At 40.3% G+C, this 22,273-nt stretch overlaps 4 protein-coding genes across 5 annotated transcripts in view; 2 read left to right on the top strand and 2 right to left on the bottom strand.

The window, feature by feature from the left end:
* The window catches only part of sipa1l3 (signal-induced proliferation-associated 1 like 3), a 72,113-nt gene extending 68,178 nt beyond the window's left edge, over nucleotides 1-3,935 (top strand). The window contains exon 24 of the mRNA XM_062418774.1: nucleotides 143-3,935. Within this exon, the coding sequence (XP_062274758.1) occupies nucleotides 143-337 (195 nt within the window). The 3' untranslated portion in view covers nucleotides 338-3,935. The remainder of the gene's footprint in view (nucleotides 1-142) is intronic.
* Nucleotides 3,936-4,610: 675 nt separating this feature from the next.
* LOC133980783 (ribonucleoside-diphosphate reductase large subunit) lies at nucleotides 4,611-9,207 on the bottom strand. The gene is made up of 4 exons (XM_062419582.1): nucleotides 9,094-9,207; nucleotides 5,615-7,596; nucleotides 5,129-5,317; nucleotides 4,611-5,048 (listed from the first exon to the last, which is right to left on the bottom strand). Exons 1-4 carry the CDS (start codon nucleotides 9,110-9,112, stop codon nucleotides 4,854-4,856), a joined length of 2,385 nt encoding a protein of 794 aa, XP_062275566.1. The 5' UTR covers nucleotides 9,113-9,207; the 3' UTR covers nucleotides 4,611-4,853.
* A 1,061-nt stretch (nucleotides 9,208-10,268) lies between these two features.
* On the top strand, nucleotides 10,269-18,438 carry qpctla (glutaminyl-peptide cyclotransferase-like a). 2 transcript variants are annotated; one of them, XR_009925168.1, is made up of 8 exons: nucleotides 10,269-10,918; nucleotides 12,020-12,166; nucleotides 12,251-12,544; nucleotides 12,969-13,130; nucleotides 15,075-15,174; nucleotides 15,268-15,384; nucleotides 16,946-17,368; nucleotides 17,558-18,438. XR_009925168.1 is itself a non-coding variant. In XM_062419052.1 (7 exons), the coding sequence occupies exons 1-7, from the start codon at nucleotides 10,700-10,702 to the stop codon at nucleotides 17,089-17,091; spliced, it is 1,185 nt and encodes a 394-aa protein (XP_062275036.1). In that variant the 5' UTR covers nucleotides 10,269-10,699; the 3' UTR covers nucleotides 17,092-18,438. The 2 variants fall into 2 exon arrangements, 1 of the variants encoding a protein (XP_062275036.1); XM_062419052.1 differs by having other exon boundaries at nucleotides 16,946-18,438.
* Nucleotides 18,439-18,546: 108 nt separating this feature from the next.
* On the bottom strand, nucleotides 18,547-21,376 carry six9 (SIX homeobox 9). Its single transcript, XM_062419346.1, is given in 3 exon segments — nucleotides 18,547-18,709; nucleotides 20,332-20,492; nucleotides 20,981-21,376. Coding segments are annotated over 3 exon segments (720 nt in total).
* Nucleotides 21,377-22,273: the final 897 nt, after the last annotated feature.

The following is a 22,273-nucleotide window of genomic DNA, read 5'->3' as shown; positions in this document are numbered from 1 at the left end:
TTTATCATAACTCTCAGCGATAAAGTGAATAAAAGTATTTCCTAAAATGTTGAACTATTCCTTTAAAAACAGATCCAGTCTCTCTGAACTGAACTGTCAACGTTTCTTTTTTTTCTCCTTGGTTTTTTTTTTGCACCTCCAGGAGAAGCACGACAAGGTGGCGCTGCTCGCCGAGATGGCCAACCTGCGAGAGAACAACCAGCGGCTGCAGGAGGAGAGCCACTCGGCCAGCGAGCAGCTGCGCAAGTTCAGTATGCTGTTTACCAATATCAACAAGACAGGAAGTGACCACGAGGCGCACTCCATAACGCCCGAAACTCAGTCAAAGAGGGATTAATCAGCACCTGCATAAAGAAGAAGAAGAGTATGTGATTCAGGCCAGAGAGGGGGCGAGTGAGAGAAATATCCTTTTTAACGCTGCCTGCTCAGTACCCATAATTCCTTGCACACACAGAGGCAGCAGAGGTCACCGTGAAGTCACCTCACTTCCACTGGACCGCCTTAAACTTGAGAGAGTCAGAGAAAAAAACACGTTTTTGAATCACTCCTCGAAAGTCTTGCCTGGCATTCCTTCACTCGGAGCGGAGACCCTCCCTCTCTTTTCTCTGAGCCCGTTTATTTTTATAAACTGAAGTCTTATACATAAACTTGTCATAAATATAAATACACACATGCTACTATGCTAGAGGAGCGAGTAGGAGTGGAGACTGTTTTACATCACCTGGAGAGGCCTAATACTGTTCCTGCAGCGAATCAGCCAAAAAAAAGAAAGAAAGAAAAAAAAAGACTCATTACAGACTGCATCTCCCAGAATGCACTAGAAGTAATGGAAGCTCTACAGACATGGTACTGTAGATAGATGCCTGTGTGGTACAATTCTCATGAATCAATATTATCTATATTGTACTAATATTGTATAACAGTCGTATTAAAGAGGTGTGTGTGTGTGTGTGTGTGTGTGTGTGTGTGTGTGTGTGTGTGTGTGTGTGTGTGTGTGTGTGTGTGTGTGTGTGTGTGTGTGTGTGTGTGTGTGTGTGTGTGTGTGTGTGTGTGTAACTGATGGTACAGCGAATACTCAGAAGCGTTATCGCACAATCGTGTTTGTGCTCAAAACTAGATGCATTTTATTATCCTTTGGTATGTGTGTGATGGTCTGTTTAATGACGACTGACAGATGAACAAACTAATTTACTGTAATGTGAAACTCGTGGGCCACATTATTTTTCCTTTCCTCTGTTTACATGGACAAAGTTTGGCCCAAAGATGTGAAACAAGCCATCAGCGTGTTGAGAGAGTAAATGTCAGAAACTCAGTGATTATATGACAGTATCATATCTTTAATGTAGTTTTTAATTTTCACTGTTTTCAGCAGTGCTGTATCATCTCAGATCTAAACTTACTGAATCATTGTTTTATCCCGTAACTCATTTTCACTGTACGTCTTTAAAAATCATCATTATTCTAATATTGAAAGAAATAGTTTGACATTTTGTGAAATAGCTTATTTACTTTCTGGTGCAATGCTGGAAGAGATACTCTTCCTTTATTTAAGTTAAAGTACCAATACAGCAATGTAAAAAGGACCAGTTTTACCATTACAAGTCCTGCATGAAAAATCCTACTAGTAAAAGTACGTAAAATATAGGCAGCAAAATGCAGTTAAATTATTAAAGTACTCATTTAGTCCCTCTGACTGATATTATATATTATATATGGAGGTTGTGAGATGATTAATGGGAGAGGAAAGAAGAAAAAACAAAGCTCTAATACACTGGTCACTTCTTTTTTTAGCTTTAGTTTCGTTTTAATTAGTCAGTGGGAGGAAAAAATATAAATCCTACCATTTGTCACACTTCAGACCGTTGATCCCCCAAAAGTAAGACAGCCCTGTAACACCGGCCCACATGAGAGCTTTGTGTCAGGTCTGAAATATTCAACAGTGAATCACAAAAAAGTGACAGCAAAAATGAGAAATCCTGATCAGTGAAAGAGAAGAGAAAACATTGTAATCAAATGTTTCACCCTTTTATAGTTTTATTGTATTTTTTTATGAGATTTGCCTTTGAGGTTTCGGGTTTTAATTTTTTTTTTTTTCTAGTTTGATTCATGGGATATTTAATCCCATACAATCTGTGACCTGCTCATTTAGGTACCTGGTAGCTACTTGGTTTGGGTCACTGTATTAAACACGGTGCCCTCAGAGTATTCACATATTAAAATAAACCAGATATAATATGTGACCCAGTCAGCTTTAGAGGTGGATTTTTAAGCAAATAAGCACATTTCCACAAATGTCAAATTTTTCCTTTTTATAATCGCGTCTTCTTTGCATACTAATCGAAATGAAGCTGTGTCTCCTGTAAATTGTGCTCGTAGAAAAACTTTTACTGTAACACGAAACTCACTCGACAACACTGAAGCTCCTTCATGTCAGAACCACTCTGTGTATGTGTGTATGTGTGTGTGTATGTGTGTGTGTATGAGGATTGATCCCGACGTTCTGTGATAACCCAAATGAACACAAAAGACACTATTTATACTGTTAGCTTGCTTACCGATCTTGTCTACGATATCTATTTTTCATACAGAGATCTGAATGTCTGTGATGTTTTTCGAATGCTGGTACTGAACGGACGATAACGTCCCAGCAGCAGAGGCTATGTGACGATGTTTCTTATCTTAAAGCTTCCTGTGTCGGTATCGATATTAGCTGATGATGACATTGTACTGAATCATCATCATCATCATCATCATCATCTCCTGCTCCGCTCCGCTCCGTGGACCAGCTTCTTCTTCATCATCATCAGAAGGCTATTTCTTCTTCTTCCCTGATCTGACTGGAAATGTTTCCTTGAATTCTCCAACTCGCTCAGGTTCCTCGAGATGCTGTTCATGGCACTAAACGGTGGGTTAGGGGTTGGCGATATGCTGCGTTTGTACCCTCGGACAGTTTTATACCGTTGTTGCGATCCCTTTAATATTTCTGGGTGTGTTCGAGGCAATTGGATTTTTATTATTTTTTGCACCCATGTGATAAAGTACTGTGATTTATATGGATTTAATTTGCTGGATTAGATACAAAAAAAAAAGACTTTCCTGACTCATTATTTTTTCAAAATTGATTTTCTGGCAGTTTGTGACAGAAGATAAAATATGCTGTGATAGAAGATTTGACCCGTATCGCCCACTCCTACCATCATACTTTGCTTTCACTGACTTGGAGGTGTGCCTCCTTTATTCCTCTGCAGCCAATAAAGGTTCACGTTTGGGCTTGATACCAGTCATGTTTTTACCGAAGCCTGACTGGACCCAATGTGGTTCAGGCCTCTCCAAAAACCAACAAGCTCCAAACTTTATTCTGCTTTTGGATATTTAAAGTCTCCATGTGACACTCCTGTTGTAGGAAATCCTTCATTCATGCAGCTTCGCAGGTGTAGCTGTGACGTTAGTCTTAATCTTTAGTTTTGCTTGTGTAAAAGGGGCAAGGTTTCTTTTTATTTTATTTTATTAAATATATATAAATATATATACATTTTGTTTTCATGCATAATTTTAAGGTATTTATAGCATACATCATGATCCATGTTGAACAAATCAATAATGCATTATGGTTAATATTGTATAACTAGGTTTGTTTTGTTTTTTTAGATGTTAAATATTTTGATAATTTATTTTTTAACACTTTGGCCACTGTTGCAGACGGCAGTGGAGATCAGAGGGTACTGTTGTGTTTTTATGTTTATGCTGTTTTATTTCAAATCTGTGTACAAAACTGATTTATATGATTTTCATTGTTTTTCTATTTTCATCTTTTTTTTCCCACTCTTTGCACCACGCATAGACAAACTTTTGGTTCAACATTTTGTTTTTGGGTTGTAATAATAAGTGTACATTCAAAAGTGTAAATTATGTTTTTGTTATTTTATATAAAATGTATTAAAAATAACTATCAGAACAGTGGCTGTTTTTCATCCTTTTACCCCATTACTCTGAAGTAACACCAGTGACAGTAAACTATGGCTGCAGCTTATCAATAAATTAATTTGTTTATAAAATATTACAGCCATCATGATGTCAAAGTCTTCATTTTTCTGGCCACAGATTTCCCCCAAATATTTCTAAATTATATAAAGGCACCAAACTCATCTAGAGGCGCAACCAACAATTATTTTCATTATCGAATATTTCATCAACTAATTTGTTCTATAAATAACTCAATTTACTGTCAGACAGAAGAAAACAGAAAAATATTCTTTTTCTTAAATGATTCTCAAATTTGTTCCTGATTTAGTTTCAGCACTAATGGGGAAAAAGTGCATTAATGACACTGTAGACTAACCCTAAAAACATGCACTTTGACAAGATTAACAAGTGATTGATAAGTGCTCACAGGGGAATATTGGCTCTCTGTAATGGAGTCCAGTCTAAACCTACTCTATGTGAAAAGGGTCCTGAGATCACTCCTGTTGCAATTTGGCGCTCTATAAAACTTAATAGATTAGGTAATTAAATTAGAATCAGGTGCAGCCCTGCAGCCTGTTTCAAGCGAAGCTGACCAACAAACAAACAACTTGCATATAAAAAACATTTTTTATTACAAAGCCATTTTAGTTAACATAACACTTTTAAAGTACGTTTTTATCTATCGAACAAGTGAGTTAACACGCGTTTGTTTATAAAATTATTTCTATACATTCAGCTCCAAACACTGCACAAGGTCAATTAAAAGTGCTCATGTTTGTAATGGAAGCACTTGTGAATGCCCTCAAGCACATTGTCCAAAGTTTCACCGTCAAGTCGTAGTTAGACGACTTTCATCCTGCGTGGATTCTTAAGTGGGCAGGATGAGGCGTTTAAGACCCACACATGAGGCAGTCGTCTTTGTTCTCTAGAGAGCACACCATGGCAGCCGTGTTGCGCTCTTTGAGGTCATGCTCTGAGGATTTAGTGTCCGTCGGCGCCTCCTTCAGCTTCTCCTTGTTCAGGGTGAACTGGATGGGGTTAGCGGCGGGCTTCGTCCGCAGGTAGTACATCCCTGTCTTTAAACCCTGTAGTGAGAGAGAGCCACAGTTAACACAAGTAGTGGTATGATAACAGTCAAGTAAATTATCCTCTGGGTCTCACTTACCTGTTTCCAGCCGTAGAAGTGCATGCTGGTCAGTTTGCCGTAGTTCGGCTCTGCGATGTGGATGTTCAGGGACTGACTCTGGTCGATGAAGGCGCCACGGTCAGCCGCCATCTTGAGAACCATCTTCTGAGAGATTTCCCACACGGTTTTGTACAGCTGCTTCAGATCATCTGGAATCTCGTCAATTTCCTGTTTAATTAGAAAAAACATGATTAGAAAAGTCTCATACAAAAAAAAAAGTTCCCTTACTGTTTAAAGAAAAGCCATGATAGATGAGCTGAGACTGCTAATCGACAACATTAAACGGCAACTACTTTTAAATTATTGCAAAATGGTCTATTAAAATGTGAGGATTTGCTGCTTAACTTAACCCAAGTAAAACATTTTCCAGGCAGTACCTTTAAATCAGAGTATTATCCAAACCAACTAATAAAATCACCTTGACAGTAAATATCAGGTGATGTGACTTTTGACATGAAAGATTACCTGAATGGAGCCGTTGTGAGCGATCAGCTGGTTCTTCATCTCCTCGCTCCACAGCCCTCTTTCTGTCAGGTCTTTGAGCAGGTGAGGGTTGACGATCTGGAACTCTCCGGAGAGGACCCTGCGGGTGTAGATGTTGCTGGTGTACGCCTCGATCGACTCGTTGTTGCCAAGGATCTGTGCGGTGGAGGCTGTGGGCATCGGGGCCAGCAGCAGACTGTTCCTCACACCGTGTTTGGCGATCTTCTCCTTCAGCAGCTTCCAGTCCCACAGGTCAGTCGGCGTCTTCTCCCACATGTCGTACTGGAGGATGCCCTTGCTGACTGGAGAGCCTGGGTATGTCTCGTAGGCGCCGTGCTCGGCCGCCAGATCGCAGCTCGCCTCCAGGGAAGCGTAGTAAATGGTCTCAAAGATCTGGATGTTGAGCAGCTGAGCCTCAGGGCTTTCAAAGGGGTAACGCATCAGGATGAAGGCGTCGGCCAATCCTTGGACGCCGATCCCGATCGGCCTGTGACGCTTGTTGGAGTTCTCGGCTTCGGGCACCGGGTAGAAGTTAATCTCGATGATCTTGTTCAGGTTTTTCACGATAACTTTGGTCACATATGCCAGTTTTTTAAAGTCAAAAGTCCTCTCGGGGGTGACGTACATGTTGAGAGCGATGGAGGCCAGATTACAGACAGCCACCTCGTCGTCGCTCGTGTACTCGACAATCTCCGTGCAGAGGTTGCTGCATTTGATGGTGCCGAGGTTCTGCTGGTTGCTCTTCCTGTTGCAGGCGTCTTTGTAAAGCATGTACGGCGTACCGGTTTCTGTCTGGGACTCAATAATGGCATACCACACCTGCTGGGCCTTCACCACACGCTTCACCCTGCCCTCCTTCTCGTATTTGGTGTAGAGTTTCTCGAACTCCTCCCCCCAGCACTCGTCCAGCCCGGGACACTCGTTCGGACACATCAAAGACCAGTCCTGGTTGCTCTCCACTCTCTTCATGAAGAGGTCTGGGATCCACATGCCGTAGAAAAGGTCTCTGGCTCTCTGCTCCTCCTTCCCCGTGTTCTTCTTCAGCTCCAAGAACTCGAAGATGTCAAAGTGCCACGGCTCCAGGTACATGGCGAAGGCTCCGGGTCTCTTGTTGCCGCCCTGGTCGACGTAGCGCGCCGTGTTGTTGTAAACCCTCAGCATGGGGACGAGCCCGTTGGAGTTGCCGTTGGTGCCAGCGATGTAGCTCCCGGTTGATCTGATGCAGCTGACTGCCACACCGATTCCCCCCGCCGATTTGGAGATGAGGGCGCATTGCTTCAGTGTGTCGTAAATGCCCTCAATGCTGTCGTCCTTCATGGCGAGCAGGAAGCAGCTGGACAGTTGAGGCCTGTTGGTTCCTGCGTTGAAGAGAGTGGGGGAGGCGTGGGTGAACCACCTCTCTGACAGCAGGTTGTAGGTCTCGATGACCTCGTCAATATTTTTCTCGTGGATTCCGACCGCCACCCTCATGAGCATGTGCTGCGGGCGCTCGGCCACCTTGCCGTTGATTTTCAGCAGGTAGGACCGCTCCAGAGTCTTGAAGCCGAAGAAGTTGTAGGAGAAATCTCTGTCGTAAATGATGGACGAGTTGAGGCGGTCTTTGTTCTCAAGAACGAGGTTGAGCGTCTCCTTGGAGATCATGGGGGAGTGGCGTCTGTTCAGTGGGTTGACGTAGTTGTACAGATCCTCCATCACGTCACTGAACACCTTCTTCGTCTCCTTGTGGAGGTTTGAGACGGCGATCCGCGCAGCGAGGATGGCGTAGTCGGGGTGTTTAGTTGTGAGCGTGGCTGCAATCTCCGCTGCCAGCGTGTCGAGCTCGACGGTGGTGACGCCGCTGTACAAACCCTGGATCACCTTCATGGTAATCTGGGCCGGATCCACAAAGTCAGAGTTCAGCCCGTAGCAGAGCTTCTGGATGCGAGAGGTGATTTTATCGAACATGACGCGCTCCTGGCGTCCATCTGAAAAACAAACACACACTTCTCAGTTAAACCCGAACAAAATTAATCAAAAACACTAAAGATTAAACTATTAATTATACTTTATAAGTTAAAATCATATCCATGATCAGTTTTTAAGTTAGACACATTTTTTCTTATAAATCTCAGTAAACGTATGTTCTTATTTGTTTGCACCTTTTGTCACGGTGTTGTTTTTTTATTATTATTATTATTATTATGTTAGAGTCATGAGAGTCTGTCCAACCACACATGATTACGACAAATGCTTCTATTAAACTAATGGATGTATTAGTAGTTGCAGACTCGATAATATTTAATCCAGAGTCTTAAAGGATGTGCCCAAATAACAGTCAAACGTGTTTTTTATTGTAATCATTCCTCCTGTTCGAAGATCCTTTCATAATGTGTTTACAATGTAAGTGAATCCACAACCATTGTTTTGAAGGACTTAGAGACTATAGACTATTAGCTTCATATACATTTCTAAATACATTTTTACACAGAGAGAGGACTGTATTTTTGCCACTTATATTATAAGTGCAGCATGAAGGGATCTTCTAATAGACTATGAACAGGAGGAAGTACAGTAAGTACAGATGCTACAGTAAGAAACTTTTGTCTGAAGTCTGTACAGGTACAACATGAAAGAATAGAAACTACAAGTGAATCATAAAGTCTTTATATTACCAAACTCAAACAAACAAAATAATTAATGGATGATAGATCCTTCATTAATGTTTCAGAGAGCAGAGTGTTTCACAAATCACATTATATTATGATTTCATGTTATCTAAAAGAAAAGAACATCAATTATTTCTATTGACTTATTAAAAGTGAAGGATGCAACAACATTTGAATGGTAGATTTTATTATAACCATTAAAACTTTTTCAGGCTTACAGAGGTTAATTTAAGGTGTTTTATAGCTTTCAAATATTAAATCGGATCAGGTTTGACTCGAACAGATAAAATGAGTAGTTTGATGTTTAAAGCAGCCTTCATCAATGCTTGAATAGATTTTATTTGAGCTCTTGAGCATTTCTTCCTCTCATAACCTCAGAGGTTCTTATTGTGAGTCGAAGGCCTTTTATAACTTTTACTTTTCGCGCCAACATAACAAAAGACCTACGGCTATAAACAGACTTCAAATGCAAAACTGTACAGACTGATTCAGAAATGACACTTTAATTAGTATAGACAGATCCACCTGAACATTGAGTTTTTTTTTTGTTTTTGTTTTTTTACATGTTTCAAACACCACATGCTGTTTAACTTCAACCCTCATCAAACTAACTTAACTACAACTTACTATGTCACTTAATAAAACTAACTGGCAGCTTCTAGTAAACTTTATACAACAGTGTTAGATACAAGGGTTAGGGTTTCCTGCTTTAACCTGAGCAGTCCTAAAAACTGGTAAATCCACATCTCTGACAGTAGCATTCAGGCTAACTCGGGCCTTAGTTAGGCCGCTCCATAGCAATGAAAATCCGCTCACCTCTCTTGATCACATGCATGCTGGCAGGGTTGAATGTGACTCCTGAGTCTCCAGCTACAAGTTTAACTTCTCCTCGGTCTCAATATGTGCGGCTGAACACGAACCCGGTCCTTGCATCAGAGGAGAAACGCGCGAATGACTACCAAAAATCCCGCTAACCCTGTATTTGTACGGAAGGCGTCATCGCTGAAGCAGGACATACAGACGCGTCAACCAATCAGCAGCGAGAGAACGCGGGCCTTAGCAACAGCAGACCAATCAGAACTGTTCAGAATATCAGCTTCCCGTTCCGTTTATTTTCCCGGACTAAATATGGCGGGAAATGTATGAAAACAGAAAAAGTAGGTCATATAATAAGCCTTGTCATGATGACTTCCATATTATTTTTAGACTACAAAATCTACCAATATTCAACCTCCTTCAGCAAATATGTTAACAATATGAACGGCTTGAGGAAAATGTTACATAGAGTGAGAAAATTAGTTAGATTTTATGAATGAAAAGCTCAAGGGGCATTTATCAGATCAAGAACTAAGTGGACTGAAGAAGGAGAGAAAAATTCTACTCATTTTGTAGACTGAATCAAATCAGCAGGAGACATCTTAATCAAAATTCTTAGCCAACATTAATTTCCCAAATAAATAAGTGCATGTGAAGAATCAGGGAGGTATTGTAAAATAAGATAACATAAGATAAGATGTATCTTTATTGATCCACCTTGGGAGAAATTCAAATTGACACAGCAATACAGTGGAAAAAAAGTAACAGCATAAGGGTGAAAGTGATAAATAAAATTAAATACTATATACGGTAAACAATCTCTGTGTAAATAAATCTGCAGTATATAAATGTGCAATATGCAGAAGTCCCTGAGATTATATACATGTGTGCAATCTTCCTGGGATTTACTAAGTATGGACAGCATCAGTCTTTTTTAGTGGGAGTGGGAGGTACTGGGAGCTGTGGTGTTGTCTGATGGCTGATGGTTTGAAAGAGCTAGTGCAATAATGTAAATTTCCCCATCGTGGGACGAATAAAGGAATATCTTATTTACCTTCATTGATACTGTATTGATCTGTATTCATACTGTTTCTGTGGTCTCTGACACTTCAGACCAGCAGGCGGCGCAGCTGCACATTTATCAACCATAATTAAAACTACAGAAGAAGTGACACCGTGGACTGAAATTTGTACATTTTTTATTGGACTGCTGCATCAGAAGAGTTCGGATAAGTTTTATTGTAGTTTTAATGTTTTGGAGCTTTAATCGGATCTACATTAAAATAACCCTGCAGGAAAGACTCAGAAGTTGAAGATAGATAGACACATTTGTTGTTTCTGTGTGAATGAATCCTAAAAACATGCATTTAGAAAACTATGCTGCACGACTCACACTGAACATCTGGACCACTACAGACGATGGGCTGTGATGTTGAAACAGGACTGCACACAGGATTAAATGTTACAGCCGAGCCGAAACTCTGCTGGTCTCTTCCAGTCTGCTTCCTCCACTTCCTTCCTGTGTGTGTTTCTCTCCTGTTCACCACACACATCAGTTTGGACACGTAGCTGTTGTTGAACATCGGAGAGACCTGCACCTGCAGTCATGTCCAGGTCCAGCCGGCGGTACAAGCCTCTGCAGCAGAGCAACGGGAGCGGCTTTTTCCCCGGCTGTGACCGGGTGCGGATGCCCCGGGCCCGGGTACTGCTGCTGTGTCTCCTCGGGGTCCTGGTGCTGGCGGTGGTGCTGGGAGTCTACCTATCCAACGACACCAGCAGCGGACATGTGAACCGCATGCCATTTGCAGATCTGGCTAAAGACAGGGTAAGAGTTATCAGCAGCATATGTGTCTGCAGCTCGGCCATGAGACTGGACTTGATTCCTGTCCTTTTTATACAGTAGAGATCCAAATATAATGCAAAAATGTAACTTCCACATTTCTTCCTCCACAATACTTTTTGTGTTGTTTTGTTTTGTGTGTATGTGTTGCATCCATTAAAGAGCCAGAATACATCAGTAACAATATTTATTCAGCAATTTACAGTCAGTGCCTCCAATCAGAGTTCATTCATGTAATACAGGCTATATGCTAAAAAAAAAATCAAAAATGTGCTTTAAAGGGCGTTACAGTCCGTGCAACATACTGTAGGACTAGGGTAATGCATGTTTTTTTAGTATAATACATTTCAAAAAGGCAAGTCAAAGTGCTTTCAAAATGTAAAAGAAACACAAGTCAATAAATACAATTTAAATACAAATGTTCAATACAAATACAATTTAAAAAGTGTTGCATTTGAAGTAAAAGAGCTATAATAGACGAATACATAAAACAGGACAGTATAAGTTAGGGCTTCAAGTCATTATTATTTTCACTATCAGTTAATCTATCGATTATCTTCTTCTCTTTAGAATGTCAAAAAATTGTGAAAAAAGCTCATCACAGTTCCCCAGAGCGCCATATTAATGTTGTTTTAAATGTCAAATAGTCCACAACCCAAATATATTCAAATTACTGTCATATAAGATAAAGTGTAGCACCAAATGTCCATATTTGACAAGCTGGACTCTGAATAATTTGGCATTTCGGCTTGACTAATCACTGAAACAATAAATTAAGTATAAAAATAACTGCAGATTTTTTATTTGTCATCTGAATAATCAATTCATTGGCTAATTGTTTTAGCCTGTAGGATTAGATCTTTAATTTAGATGAAGGAAAACTCCACAAAATTAAACCTTCAAGAGGAAAAAAAGGTAATCAATATAATAACAGTATTACACAAAAACAGACCAATATAGATCAGAGATGTTGAACACCTGAAACAGGACATATTGTTGTTTTTCATTTTTGATAATGTTATTGAACACATTGTTTTTCTCGTTGTCCCTCTTTTTCATTACTGTTTCTTTTCCTTTCTCCTCCAGTTGTCCCACAAACCCAGTAAATGCTCTCCAGCTCAAATCCATCGTCTGGCCTCTCAGGTGGACGGGACGCGCCTGTGGGAAACTCACCTGAAGCCCATCCTAATAGAGAGGCTGCCAGGGACACAAGGCAGCCTGGCTGTACAGCAGGTGTGTGTAGATAACCTCTCTTCACATGTTCTCCGTTTGTCTTTCATCACTCATCTTTAATCCACTCTCTCTGTTCTACATCAGCACATCACCTCCACCTTGTCCTCGCTGTCTGCTGGGTGGGTCGTCGACTTGGACGCCTTCCACTCTCCAACCCCTCGTGGGAAGGTGTCGTTCACCAACATTGTCGCCACCCTGGACCCTTCGGCCCCACGCAGGCTTCTACTGACCTGTCACTATGACTCCAAGGCCTTGCCTCCAGACCCCCGAGCCCCAGAGAAGGTGTTCCTGGGGGCCAGTGACTCAGCTGTGCCCTGCGCTATGATCCTGGAGCTCGCCACTTCTCTGGATGCTCAGCTTAGATCCTTCAAACAGCAGGTATGTGTGATGGTACAGGTGTATATAAAAAAAAAGACATTAACTGGAGCAGATGTTGACAGATTAATTTGTTTGATGCATTTCTGTTCCCTTCATAAGCTTCCCTTCTTCTCTTTCTAGAAGTGACAAAGACAAAGCCTGACATGCTGCCAAGAGAGAGGAGCTTCTCTTTTTTCCTTCTTACACTCTCATTTCATCCCCCTGCCTCTGTAGCTGCAGCACAGGGTAGAAACTGCTGACTCCAGCTCCTTGTTTTGTGTGCAGCAGTCATCTGTATATAGCAGTATCTCTCCGGAGGCCGTGATATATGCAGTTAGTATTATACACACTGCGATGACACTGCAGGGAGAGAAGCCGGCCTCAGTTGCCGCTAGTTGAAAAATGCATTTTAATTTGACTCTTCATCTTCTTTTTTGCCTCCTAGAAACTTCCAGTGACTCTGCAGCTTGTATTTTTTGATGGAGAGGAGTCATTTGAAGAATGGACCGCTACGGACTCGCTGTATGGCTCCCGTCACCTGGCTGAGCGCATGGCCAACTCACCTCACCCTGCAGGCTCCACACACACCACCATGCTGCAGGCTGTGGTGAGGAAACCGTGTGTTTGTTTTGCAGAAATACACTTCCTTCATGGTCATCCTCACATCCCGAATCGGGCGCGCTCTGAATTATGTATGAACAGGCTGAATTTAGCATCCTGTGTAAACACAGCCCCTTTTTAAACTTTAGAGTAGTTATGTACAGCGGGTAAAATAAGTATTGAACACGTCACCATTTTTCTAACAACCCAAGTAATCCATACATACAAAGAAACCAAAATAAATAAGTTTAGAAATTAAGTTATGTGTAATCAAATGGAATGACACAGGAAAAAAGTATTGAACACGCTTACTGAAATTTATCTAATACTTCGTACAAAAGCCTTTGTTGGTAATGACAGCTTCAAGACATGTCCTCTATGGAGAAACTAGTCGCATGCATTGCTCAGGTGTGATTCTGGCCCATTTTTCCACACAAACAGTCTTGAAATCTTGAAGGTTCTGTGGGCCTCTTCTATGAACTCTGATCTTTAGTTCTTTACATAGATTTTCTATTGGATTCAAGTCAGGTGATTGGCTGGGTCATTCTAGCAGCTTTATTTTCTTTCTCTGAAACCAATTGAGTTTCCTTGCCTGTGTGTTTGGGATCATTGTCTTGCTGAAATGTCCACCCTCGTTTCATCTTCATCATCCTGGTAGATGGCAGCAGATTTTTATCAATAATGTCTTGGTACATTTTTCCATTCATCCTTCCTTCAATTTGCCAAGTTTGCCAGTGCCCTATGCTGAAAAACAGCCCCACACCATGATGTTCCCACCTCCAAACACTGTTGGTATGGTGTTTTTGGTGTGATGTGCAGTGGCATTTTACCTCCAAACATGGTGTGTATAATGGCATCCAAAGAGTTCAATGTTGGTATCATCTGACCAGGCTATATTCTCCCAGTATTTCACAGGCTTGTGTAAATGTTGTGCAGCAAACTTTAAAAGCACTTCAACATGTTTTTTCTTCAGCAATGGTGTCTTGCGTGGTGAGCGTGCATACAGGCCATGGCGGTTGAGTGCATTACTTATTATTTTCTTTGAAACAATTGTACCTGCTAATTCCAGGTCTTTCTGAAGGTCTCCACAAGTGGTCCTTGGCTCTTGGACAACGCCTGTGTCAGAAATCTTGCGAGGAGCACCTGGTCGTGGCCGGTTTATGGTGAAATGATGTTCTTTCCACTTCCGGATTATGGCCCCAACAGTGCTCACTAGAACACTCAGAAGTTTAGAAATCCTTCTGTAACCAATGCCATCAGTATGTTTTGCAACAACAAGGTTTCAAAGGTCTTGACAGAGCTCTTTGCTTTTACCCATCATCAGATGTTTCTTATGAGACACCATTTTATAGGCCATCAGTTGGGACTGAACCAACTGATATTAATTTGCACTAACAAGTGGCAGGATTGCTTTCTAATTAGTGATAGATTTCAGATGGTGTCTTGGCTTTCCATGCCTTTTTGCATCTCCCTTTCTTCATGTGTTCAATACTTTTTCCCTGTGTCATTTCAAATTATTACACATAACTTAATTTATGGACATCTATGGTTTGATTTCTTTGCATGTGTGGATTGCATAGGTTGTTACCGACCATCTGGTGAAATACTTTTTCCTTGTGTCATTCCATTTTATTACACATAACTTAATTTTCTGAATTTATTTATTTTGGTTGCTTTGTATGTATGGATTACTTGGGTTGTTACTGACATCTGGTGAAAATTTCATGTCAATAGCACCTTTTATAAATGTATTTACTGAGAAAAATGGTGACGTGTTCAATACTTTACCCGCTAATTATTACTCAATACTGCTTCTCCACTGTTTCTCCATGTTTTGTTTTTTTTTACATTTGTGCAATAATAATTTGTGCCATAATTGTAGGAAAACTCTACTATAATATCAACTTCCAGCTACTGATTTCTCTGTGTCTACTTTAAACTCTCTCTCTAGGACCTGTTTGTGCTGCTGGATCTTCTCGGTGGTCCTGATCCACTGATAGCAAATCACTTCGACAACACGGCACGCTGGTTTGACCGTCTCATTGCTGCAGGTAAAAACTGCGAGTTGCAGACAAGCTTTTGCATAAATATTTAAATCTCTTTCTGTTACGTGCCCTAACTCTGCCTTCAACCCTGATCCTCAGAGAAGAGACTCCATCGACAGGGTCTGCTGACATCTCACCCCTCAGAGCAGACCTACTTCAGGAAGGACGTGTACCTTGGTCCTGTGCAGGACGACCACATCCCCTTCCTTCATAAAGGTGAGTGATAATGACACACATACAATAGACGGACACATTACACATGATCAGTTCAGTAACTGGCTGCACGACATCTGGAGAATTCGCTCCTTCTGCACCAGCAAGCCCAAACATAATACACAACATAATGCAGACAAAACGAAAACTACATTTATGCATACAGTACATCTATGTTAAACATTATACATCTAATCAACTTCATAAATAAAAACTGTAATCCATATAAAGCGGCATTCTGCAGCCAGTCAAGATTGCTCTTACCACTCTTTGGTCACTGCACTGCTTCACACTTGCAACCTGCAGCTCAGATGTGTACAGGGCAGAGGAAGGAAGTGCTGCTCCTCCCTCATGAACCCACCCATGAGTGGCTCATTTGGATCTTGGCTTTTCTCTATTCTGTTACCACAGTGGTGGATCCCACCTCCCCCTAAAAAGTAGTTGTACTTAATCACTGAACTTGGGCTACAACTTAAAAGTACTTTCACTATCAACTGATCTGCCAATTATACTCTTGATTTATCACTGCATCAATAAAACATCAGAAAACTGTTAAAAAATGCACATTAAAATTTCTCACAACCCAAGGTGATTTGATCAGATGTCTTGTTTTGCCCAATCAACAGTCTAAACCCAAAGATATATTCAGTTTACCATACTGGTAAGACAAGAAAAAGCAGCCAATTCTCAAATTTAAGAAGCTGAATGTTTGGCATTTTCACTTGAAACCGACATAAACAATGAATCGATTATTATTATCATAGTTGCAGATACATTTTCTGTTGATTTATCAGAAACAAGTTAAATTCATTTATTTTACGCTTCACATACTTCTTCCCCATTTTTAAGTTTTGCCCCTGGCACTTCTTTTGAGGACATACTTTTCTTTGGCAAGGCAAGGCAGTTTTATTTATATAGCGCATTTCATACACAGTGGCAACTCAATGTGCTTTACATAAAACAAACATTTAACAGAAAAAATTGAAAAAAACATGGAATTTGAGAAATAAAAATAAAACCCAATCATAGTAAACACATACATACCCCCCCCCCCCACCCCACACACACTAATAATAAAAACAAAGTACAGAAACATAGAAAGAGAGAGAAATAAAATACTATAATAGAGCATTAAAAATAAGATTGCAGCATAAAATAATGATTTGCTTTAAAATCATTAAAAGGACATAGAGTGCAAATGAAAGATTAAAATTTAAAGTGCTTTGAAAGAGCTCAATCATAAGCACAGGAGAAGAGAAGTGTTTTTAACCTTTTAAATCTTTGTAGACTGAATGTTATTATTGTTAGTTTTGGACAAAAGCATCCTCCAAATGAATGTAATGTTTATACATGTTTGTGTTTTCTTCCCTTTCTGTTTGTTCCTTCTGTTTCAGGCACCCTCTTCCAATTTCAATAATGCGTTTTAAATTCTCTCGGCTGACCTCATTTTTCTATTATCATAAAAATGTTTTTTTTTTTTACTGTAAATGTGCTCTGAAACTGTAAAGAGTTTATGTTTGCATAAGTGTGTCAGAAGTATCATCATCACCACTTTCATTTACAGGTGTTCCTGTGCTCCATGTCATCGCCACACCCTTCCCACAGTTCTGGCACACACTGGACGATACAGAGGAGAACATGCACCGCCCAACTGTGGAGAACCTGACCAAGATCATGGCTGTGTTTCTGGCAGAGTACCTGGGCTTCTGAATGCAACACTGAAGCATTAACGAGTACTGTTGGTGAAGGTCCACGTAGCTGAGGAGCCCTGCACACTTTATCCTGTACTGAATACCAATGTGGTTCGTCACACTGGTGATTGATAAATTACCAGCATGAACCCAAACATGTGAGAATAACCTGGTGAAATGAACTAAATAATCAACCTGTCTATACACCAGGACACCAGCTGAACTTTACCAAAGACATGGCCCTGCTGGACTGACCAGTCCCTGTGGTTTCATCCAATAGATGAGCTAGAGCAGTGGTCTCCAACCCTGCTCCTGGAGAGCTACTGCCCTGCATGTTTTAGGTATCTCCTCACTCTAACACACCTGATTCTAATAATTAACTCGTTATCAAGCAGCTGAGGCTCGTCAAAGGGCTTGATAACGAGTTAATGATTAGAATCAGGTTTGTTAGAGTGAGGAGATACCTAAAACATGCAGGGCAGTAGCTCTCCAGGAGCAGGGTTGGAGACCACTAAGCTAGAGACTGCTGTCCAAAGGTCTGGGCATGTGATGTGGGTACAAAGAGTCTGAATTAAAATAATAATGATGATAATGGTACCTGAGGAACTGTATGAGTCTGTGAATTCAAAAGCACTCTAATGAATATTTTTGCTTTATTCCTGTGAAAAAAATACCATATCCTTATACTTTCTTTAGCCCATGAATCAATTGAGATGCACTTATGTCTTATTAAAGACAGACTATAAAATCAGTTTTTGTTCTCTGAGCTAGTGTGAACACTGTTTATGCAGTGATAATGGTGAAGGACAGCTAGTTTATATTTGTGAATAAGTCTTGATTTTACCTTCACTTTAAGTGAAGATCCTCTGGCCTTACAACCTGCTGTCACTCATTGCTATCTGTAGTGTGAGGCTACACTGCACACTTTGTTTCAGTGGAATGATAATTAGAGTAAAAATACATCGAGTGGTCTTTTACACCATATAAAAGGTGTAATGAACAATCTGCAATAAAGTTAGAATGGTTTTATTCAGTTTCTGTCAGACTTTGAAGACATTATGGGAGGTCAAAAACACTGACAATTGCTAGTGGTCTCGTTTTATCTTTCCCACCCTTTAGAAATCTAATCTGTATAAATGTTTTGATGCCTTGTGGAAATCTTGTGTTTCCAGATGAGTGAGAGTCTTTTTTTCGAAGCGTGGACATCACACCCAGAGCTTCACAGCACATCAGTGAGCCGCTATGTTGAGTTGAATCCAGTCTTATCATTCTTACTTTTACTGTCTGTCTTGTATCTGTACACGTTTAAGTCATGGTGCAATGTCTGCTAAGTCATGTTTTGATAATAAACTTTACTTGAAAAGTATGTTTTTCTTTTATTGACATCAGACAATTGATTTTACATTCAGGAAAGATAAATACAGAATCACAAATACAATAAAAAAAGAAACAATCAAGTACTAGAAGTGTTAACTTAGATGAGGCCTCCACACACAGTATGTCATAGAGGAGGTGGTGGGTGACAGAGAGGTGGAGGGCAGTGGTGTTGGAGATTTGGGCTGCCTGCAGGTGAAAGGTCATTGTTAGAGGAAGCGTAGATGTCCCCTGAAGTTCCTCTAGAGCCAGTACTTTGAAAACTGAATAAAGAGATGAAGAGCATCAGAAAAATGCCTAGTACTGATGATTTGTTACACCATAGGATGTTCACAATTTTTCAAGTCTGTCCTAAAATTACAGTTAGGTGCCCAAACAAACATTGACATGTTTTTTCTTGTTGTAATCATTCATGCCTTGTAATGGAAGTGATAGAGGCAAAAAGGTAGTTAAAAGTTTATTTGAAGCTAACATGAAGCTTCAGCTGCCCAAAGGGGTCTAGTAAAGTCAATATGTTTAAGTTAGTAATTTCAGTGCCAATGTACCTCTTATTGTTACTATACAAGAAAACACAACTAAAAAGTAGATTATAACTTAAAACTTCAGTTACATTGAAAGCACATTTGAAGGGGATCTTCTAACAGTCAGTATGAACAGGAGGAATGATTACCTTGAAGAAAATGTATTTCAGTGCTCATATGAGAACCTGACTGTTGTTTTAACAAACACCATAGACTGTAGGTTGAGACAGACTTGGAACATTGTGAACATATCCTCTAAATCTCATTGTGTCCTTATTTGATCACAAGATGGTGCTGTTATCCTATATGAAGGCAATAAAGGTAGACAAAGAAAGCTGTATGTTTGAACACAAGGATATATACCTTCAGAGTATTACTGGAGTATGTTATACTAGAGGTTTAGTTAGTTCTCTTGTATGTGCTTTGTAGATGGTAATGTGGCATTAAAGGAGAGACAAACCAAAATTTGTCCACGTCTTTCTTAAACCAGCAGTCAGGTGTCTGTATAAACACTTATTCATACTGGCTAAATGTGCTTTCAATGTAAGTGATGGAGGACAAAATCCACAGTGTGTCCACACAGTCATTTATGTAAAAATATATCCAAAAGTATATCTGACACTTATATGAGCATTCAGCAGTCTGAGTTAGTCATATCAACTGGATTTAGTCTTTTTAGCATCAATTTTCCTCTTTGTGTTTCCCTGTTGAGCTGCGATGGAAATAACAAAAAGAAGGACTTTGACACTAAAAAAACATTGAAAGATATCTATTTGATATGACTAATTTGGATGTGAGCTTCATATTAGCTTCACATAAACTTTTAAATACATATTTGCACAGAAGAAGGACTGTGGATTTTGGCCCCCAATCACCTTGCTTCATGAAGGGATGTTCTTATATGAATAGGAGGAATGATTATGGCGAGAAAAATCTGCTTCAATGAAACCTACTCTCAGACTAAAGAGCAAGAGAACTATTGGGAAGAAATGCTCAATTGACCACTAAGGTCTTTGCTTAAAATAAAAAAATAATGAAAACAGTATTGTCATTGTTATAAAAGCAGCAAAGAATTCCCCTGCAGCCCAAAAAACATTTTCCCCATAGACGTAAAACTGTTGACAGGACACCTTGAACTGCACACAAACTCAATTATGACTCTTTCTATTATACATTTTTGACCTATGGAGCTTTTATATGTCTAAAACCTTCCTCGAGCATTGAGTAGATGGGGCCTTTATTATTCTTATTTAGGTTTGCAATCTGAAACTTCACCACTAGATGTCACTAAATCCTCCCATGCGCCTTTAGAAAGACACAATGCCTCAGAGGGTTGCATGATGCCCCTCCCCCCCGACACTGACCTGCTATAGTCCGTGTTTCGGTCCCTCTGCCTGCGGTTTTTGAACCAGTTGCTGACCTGGGTGGTTGTCAGGTCGGTGGCCGCTGCCAGCTCCCTCCTCTCCCGGTTGGAGGGATAAGGTTTATGGCGGTACCACTCCCGAAGTATACTCCGCGATTTTTCCTGTTTATTAATTCAATAATTTAAGCCAAGTCTTTATGTTATTAATATGCAGATACAGCACAGCTCTCAAGACCCTCAGGTAAAAAAATTAGATACGATTAGATATCATTAGTAGAGGAGGTACTTCTTCTGTATTTGAGTATTCTATTTTGATGCTACTTTATACTTCCACTCCACTACATCTCACAAGGAAATACTGTAAGCCTATTTCCTACTCCTTAATTACCTTTCAGATGAAGATTTAACACAATGGATAATATAACAAACTTCAAGTATCTGTGTATCAGTGTTAAGATACTTGTACACAAAATGCAAGTATCTTAAAACTGTACTTACAGGTACAATAGTAAAGTAAATGTAATCAGTTGCTTTACACCACTAGCATTTTCCTTATAAACATAAATTTGGGACTCAATTAAACCCTATAGACACAACATAAAGTCACTTTCTATTGTGTGCCAGAAAGTTAAATAACATTTTTTTCCTACCTTGAAACAGTAGCTGGTCTCCTCTCCATCCCAGATGGTGTGTGGTAGAGGGAACTTTCGCCTGACTCGATACTTCCCCACAGCACCCAGAGGTCGGCCCCTCTGCTTCTCGGCCTCCATGTAGTGGGCTCGGAGCCAAAGCTGCTGCAGGAGTGGGTGGCTGCGAGACGAGAAGGGGAAGCCTTCCAGCAGGGTGTAGAGGTCAGTGAAGCACCCCTGGTGAAAAGCCACTGCGGCTTTAGCCTTCAGCACACTCTCCAGGTCCCCAGGGCAGGAGGAGGAAGCGGTGAGGGAAGGAGGAGGAAGAGTCCGGAGGAAGCCAGCAAGGCGATCCATGCAACCGCTCTGCAGGAGGACCTCGCACACACAAGCCACCTGCTCGGGTGTGAAGATCATGGCTGTGGAAAAGGTAGTCCCAAAAGTCCTGAAATGTAAGTTGAACTACAGGCTGTGTGAAAATATCCTTTGACAGCTTCTCTTCAGTAGGGGAGAACTGGAGGCTCTGTGGAGCTTTGCTTGTCTGTGGATGAACAAAAACTAAGTGAACGTGCTTGTTTGTTTGTCATTACTCATCATGTCCTGACAGAATCGAATCACAGGTAACCTGAGACCATCAGGGTTAAAACAACACACCATACATCCTTCCTCTTGTACAAACACATGCATACACACCCTCACACACACAACATAGACCTTTGATGTCGTGTTGGCATTCAGCCAGACAGAGAGCATGATGGTTTGGCAGCACAGTTGAGAAAAAAGCATTTGAATAAAATTTTCTTGCCAAATTAGAAACAAAATCCTCCGTCAAATAGTTTTAGTGCCAGTGATTCATACAGTTCAGAGATGATGATGAGATGCTTGTCAAGAGATGTGAATTATGACATACACTGAAAAGTTTTGTAAATGTTGTTTATTACAATATCATGTAATATAAAAAATAAAATGCATTTTAATACAAAAAAAGGAGAAAAAAGAAACCTTGAATAACAGACACAAATCATCCCTTTCAAAACCTTTAAAAAGTCTGACAATACATTATCTTTGGTTAAATCTGGAGTCATAAACGTTGCGAGTCAGGTAGGACAATATAAACTAGTCCCACCTTAAAAACAAAACGGGTACAAATGTGCATAAGCCCACACAGGCTTTAATGTCTACATACTTTGGTAAGAAATGGCTCATACAGAAAACAAACGCAGGCTACCATATTTTACATACAAGGACACATTTCCCTTTACCCCTAATTAATAATTCAGGCAAAAACTGATAAGTCCAAGCCTTTTAAGAATC

Source organism: Scomber scombrus, chromosome 5 (assembly GCF_963691925.1).
Source record: "Scomber scombrus chromosome 5, fScoSco1.1, whole genome shotgun sequence".
NCBI classification, from domain to species: Eukaryota; Metazoa; Chordata; class Actinopteri; order Scombriformes; family Scombridae; genus Scomber; species Scomber scombrus.
This window is presented reverse-complemented; position numbering and strand designations above follow the sequence as displayed.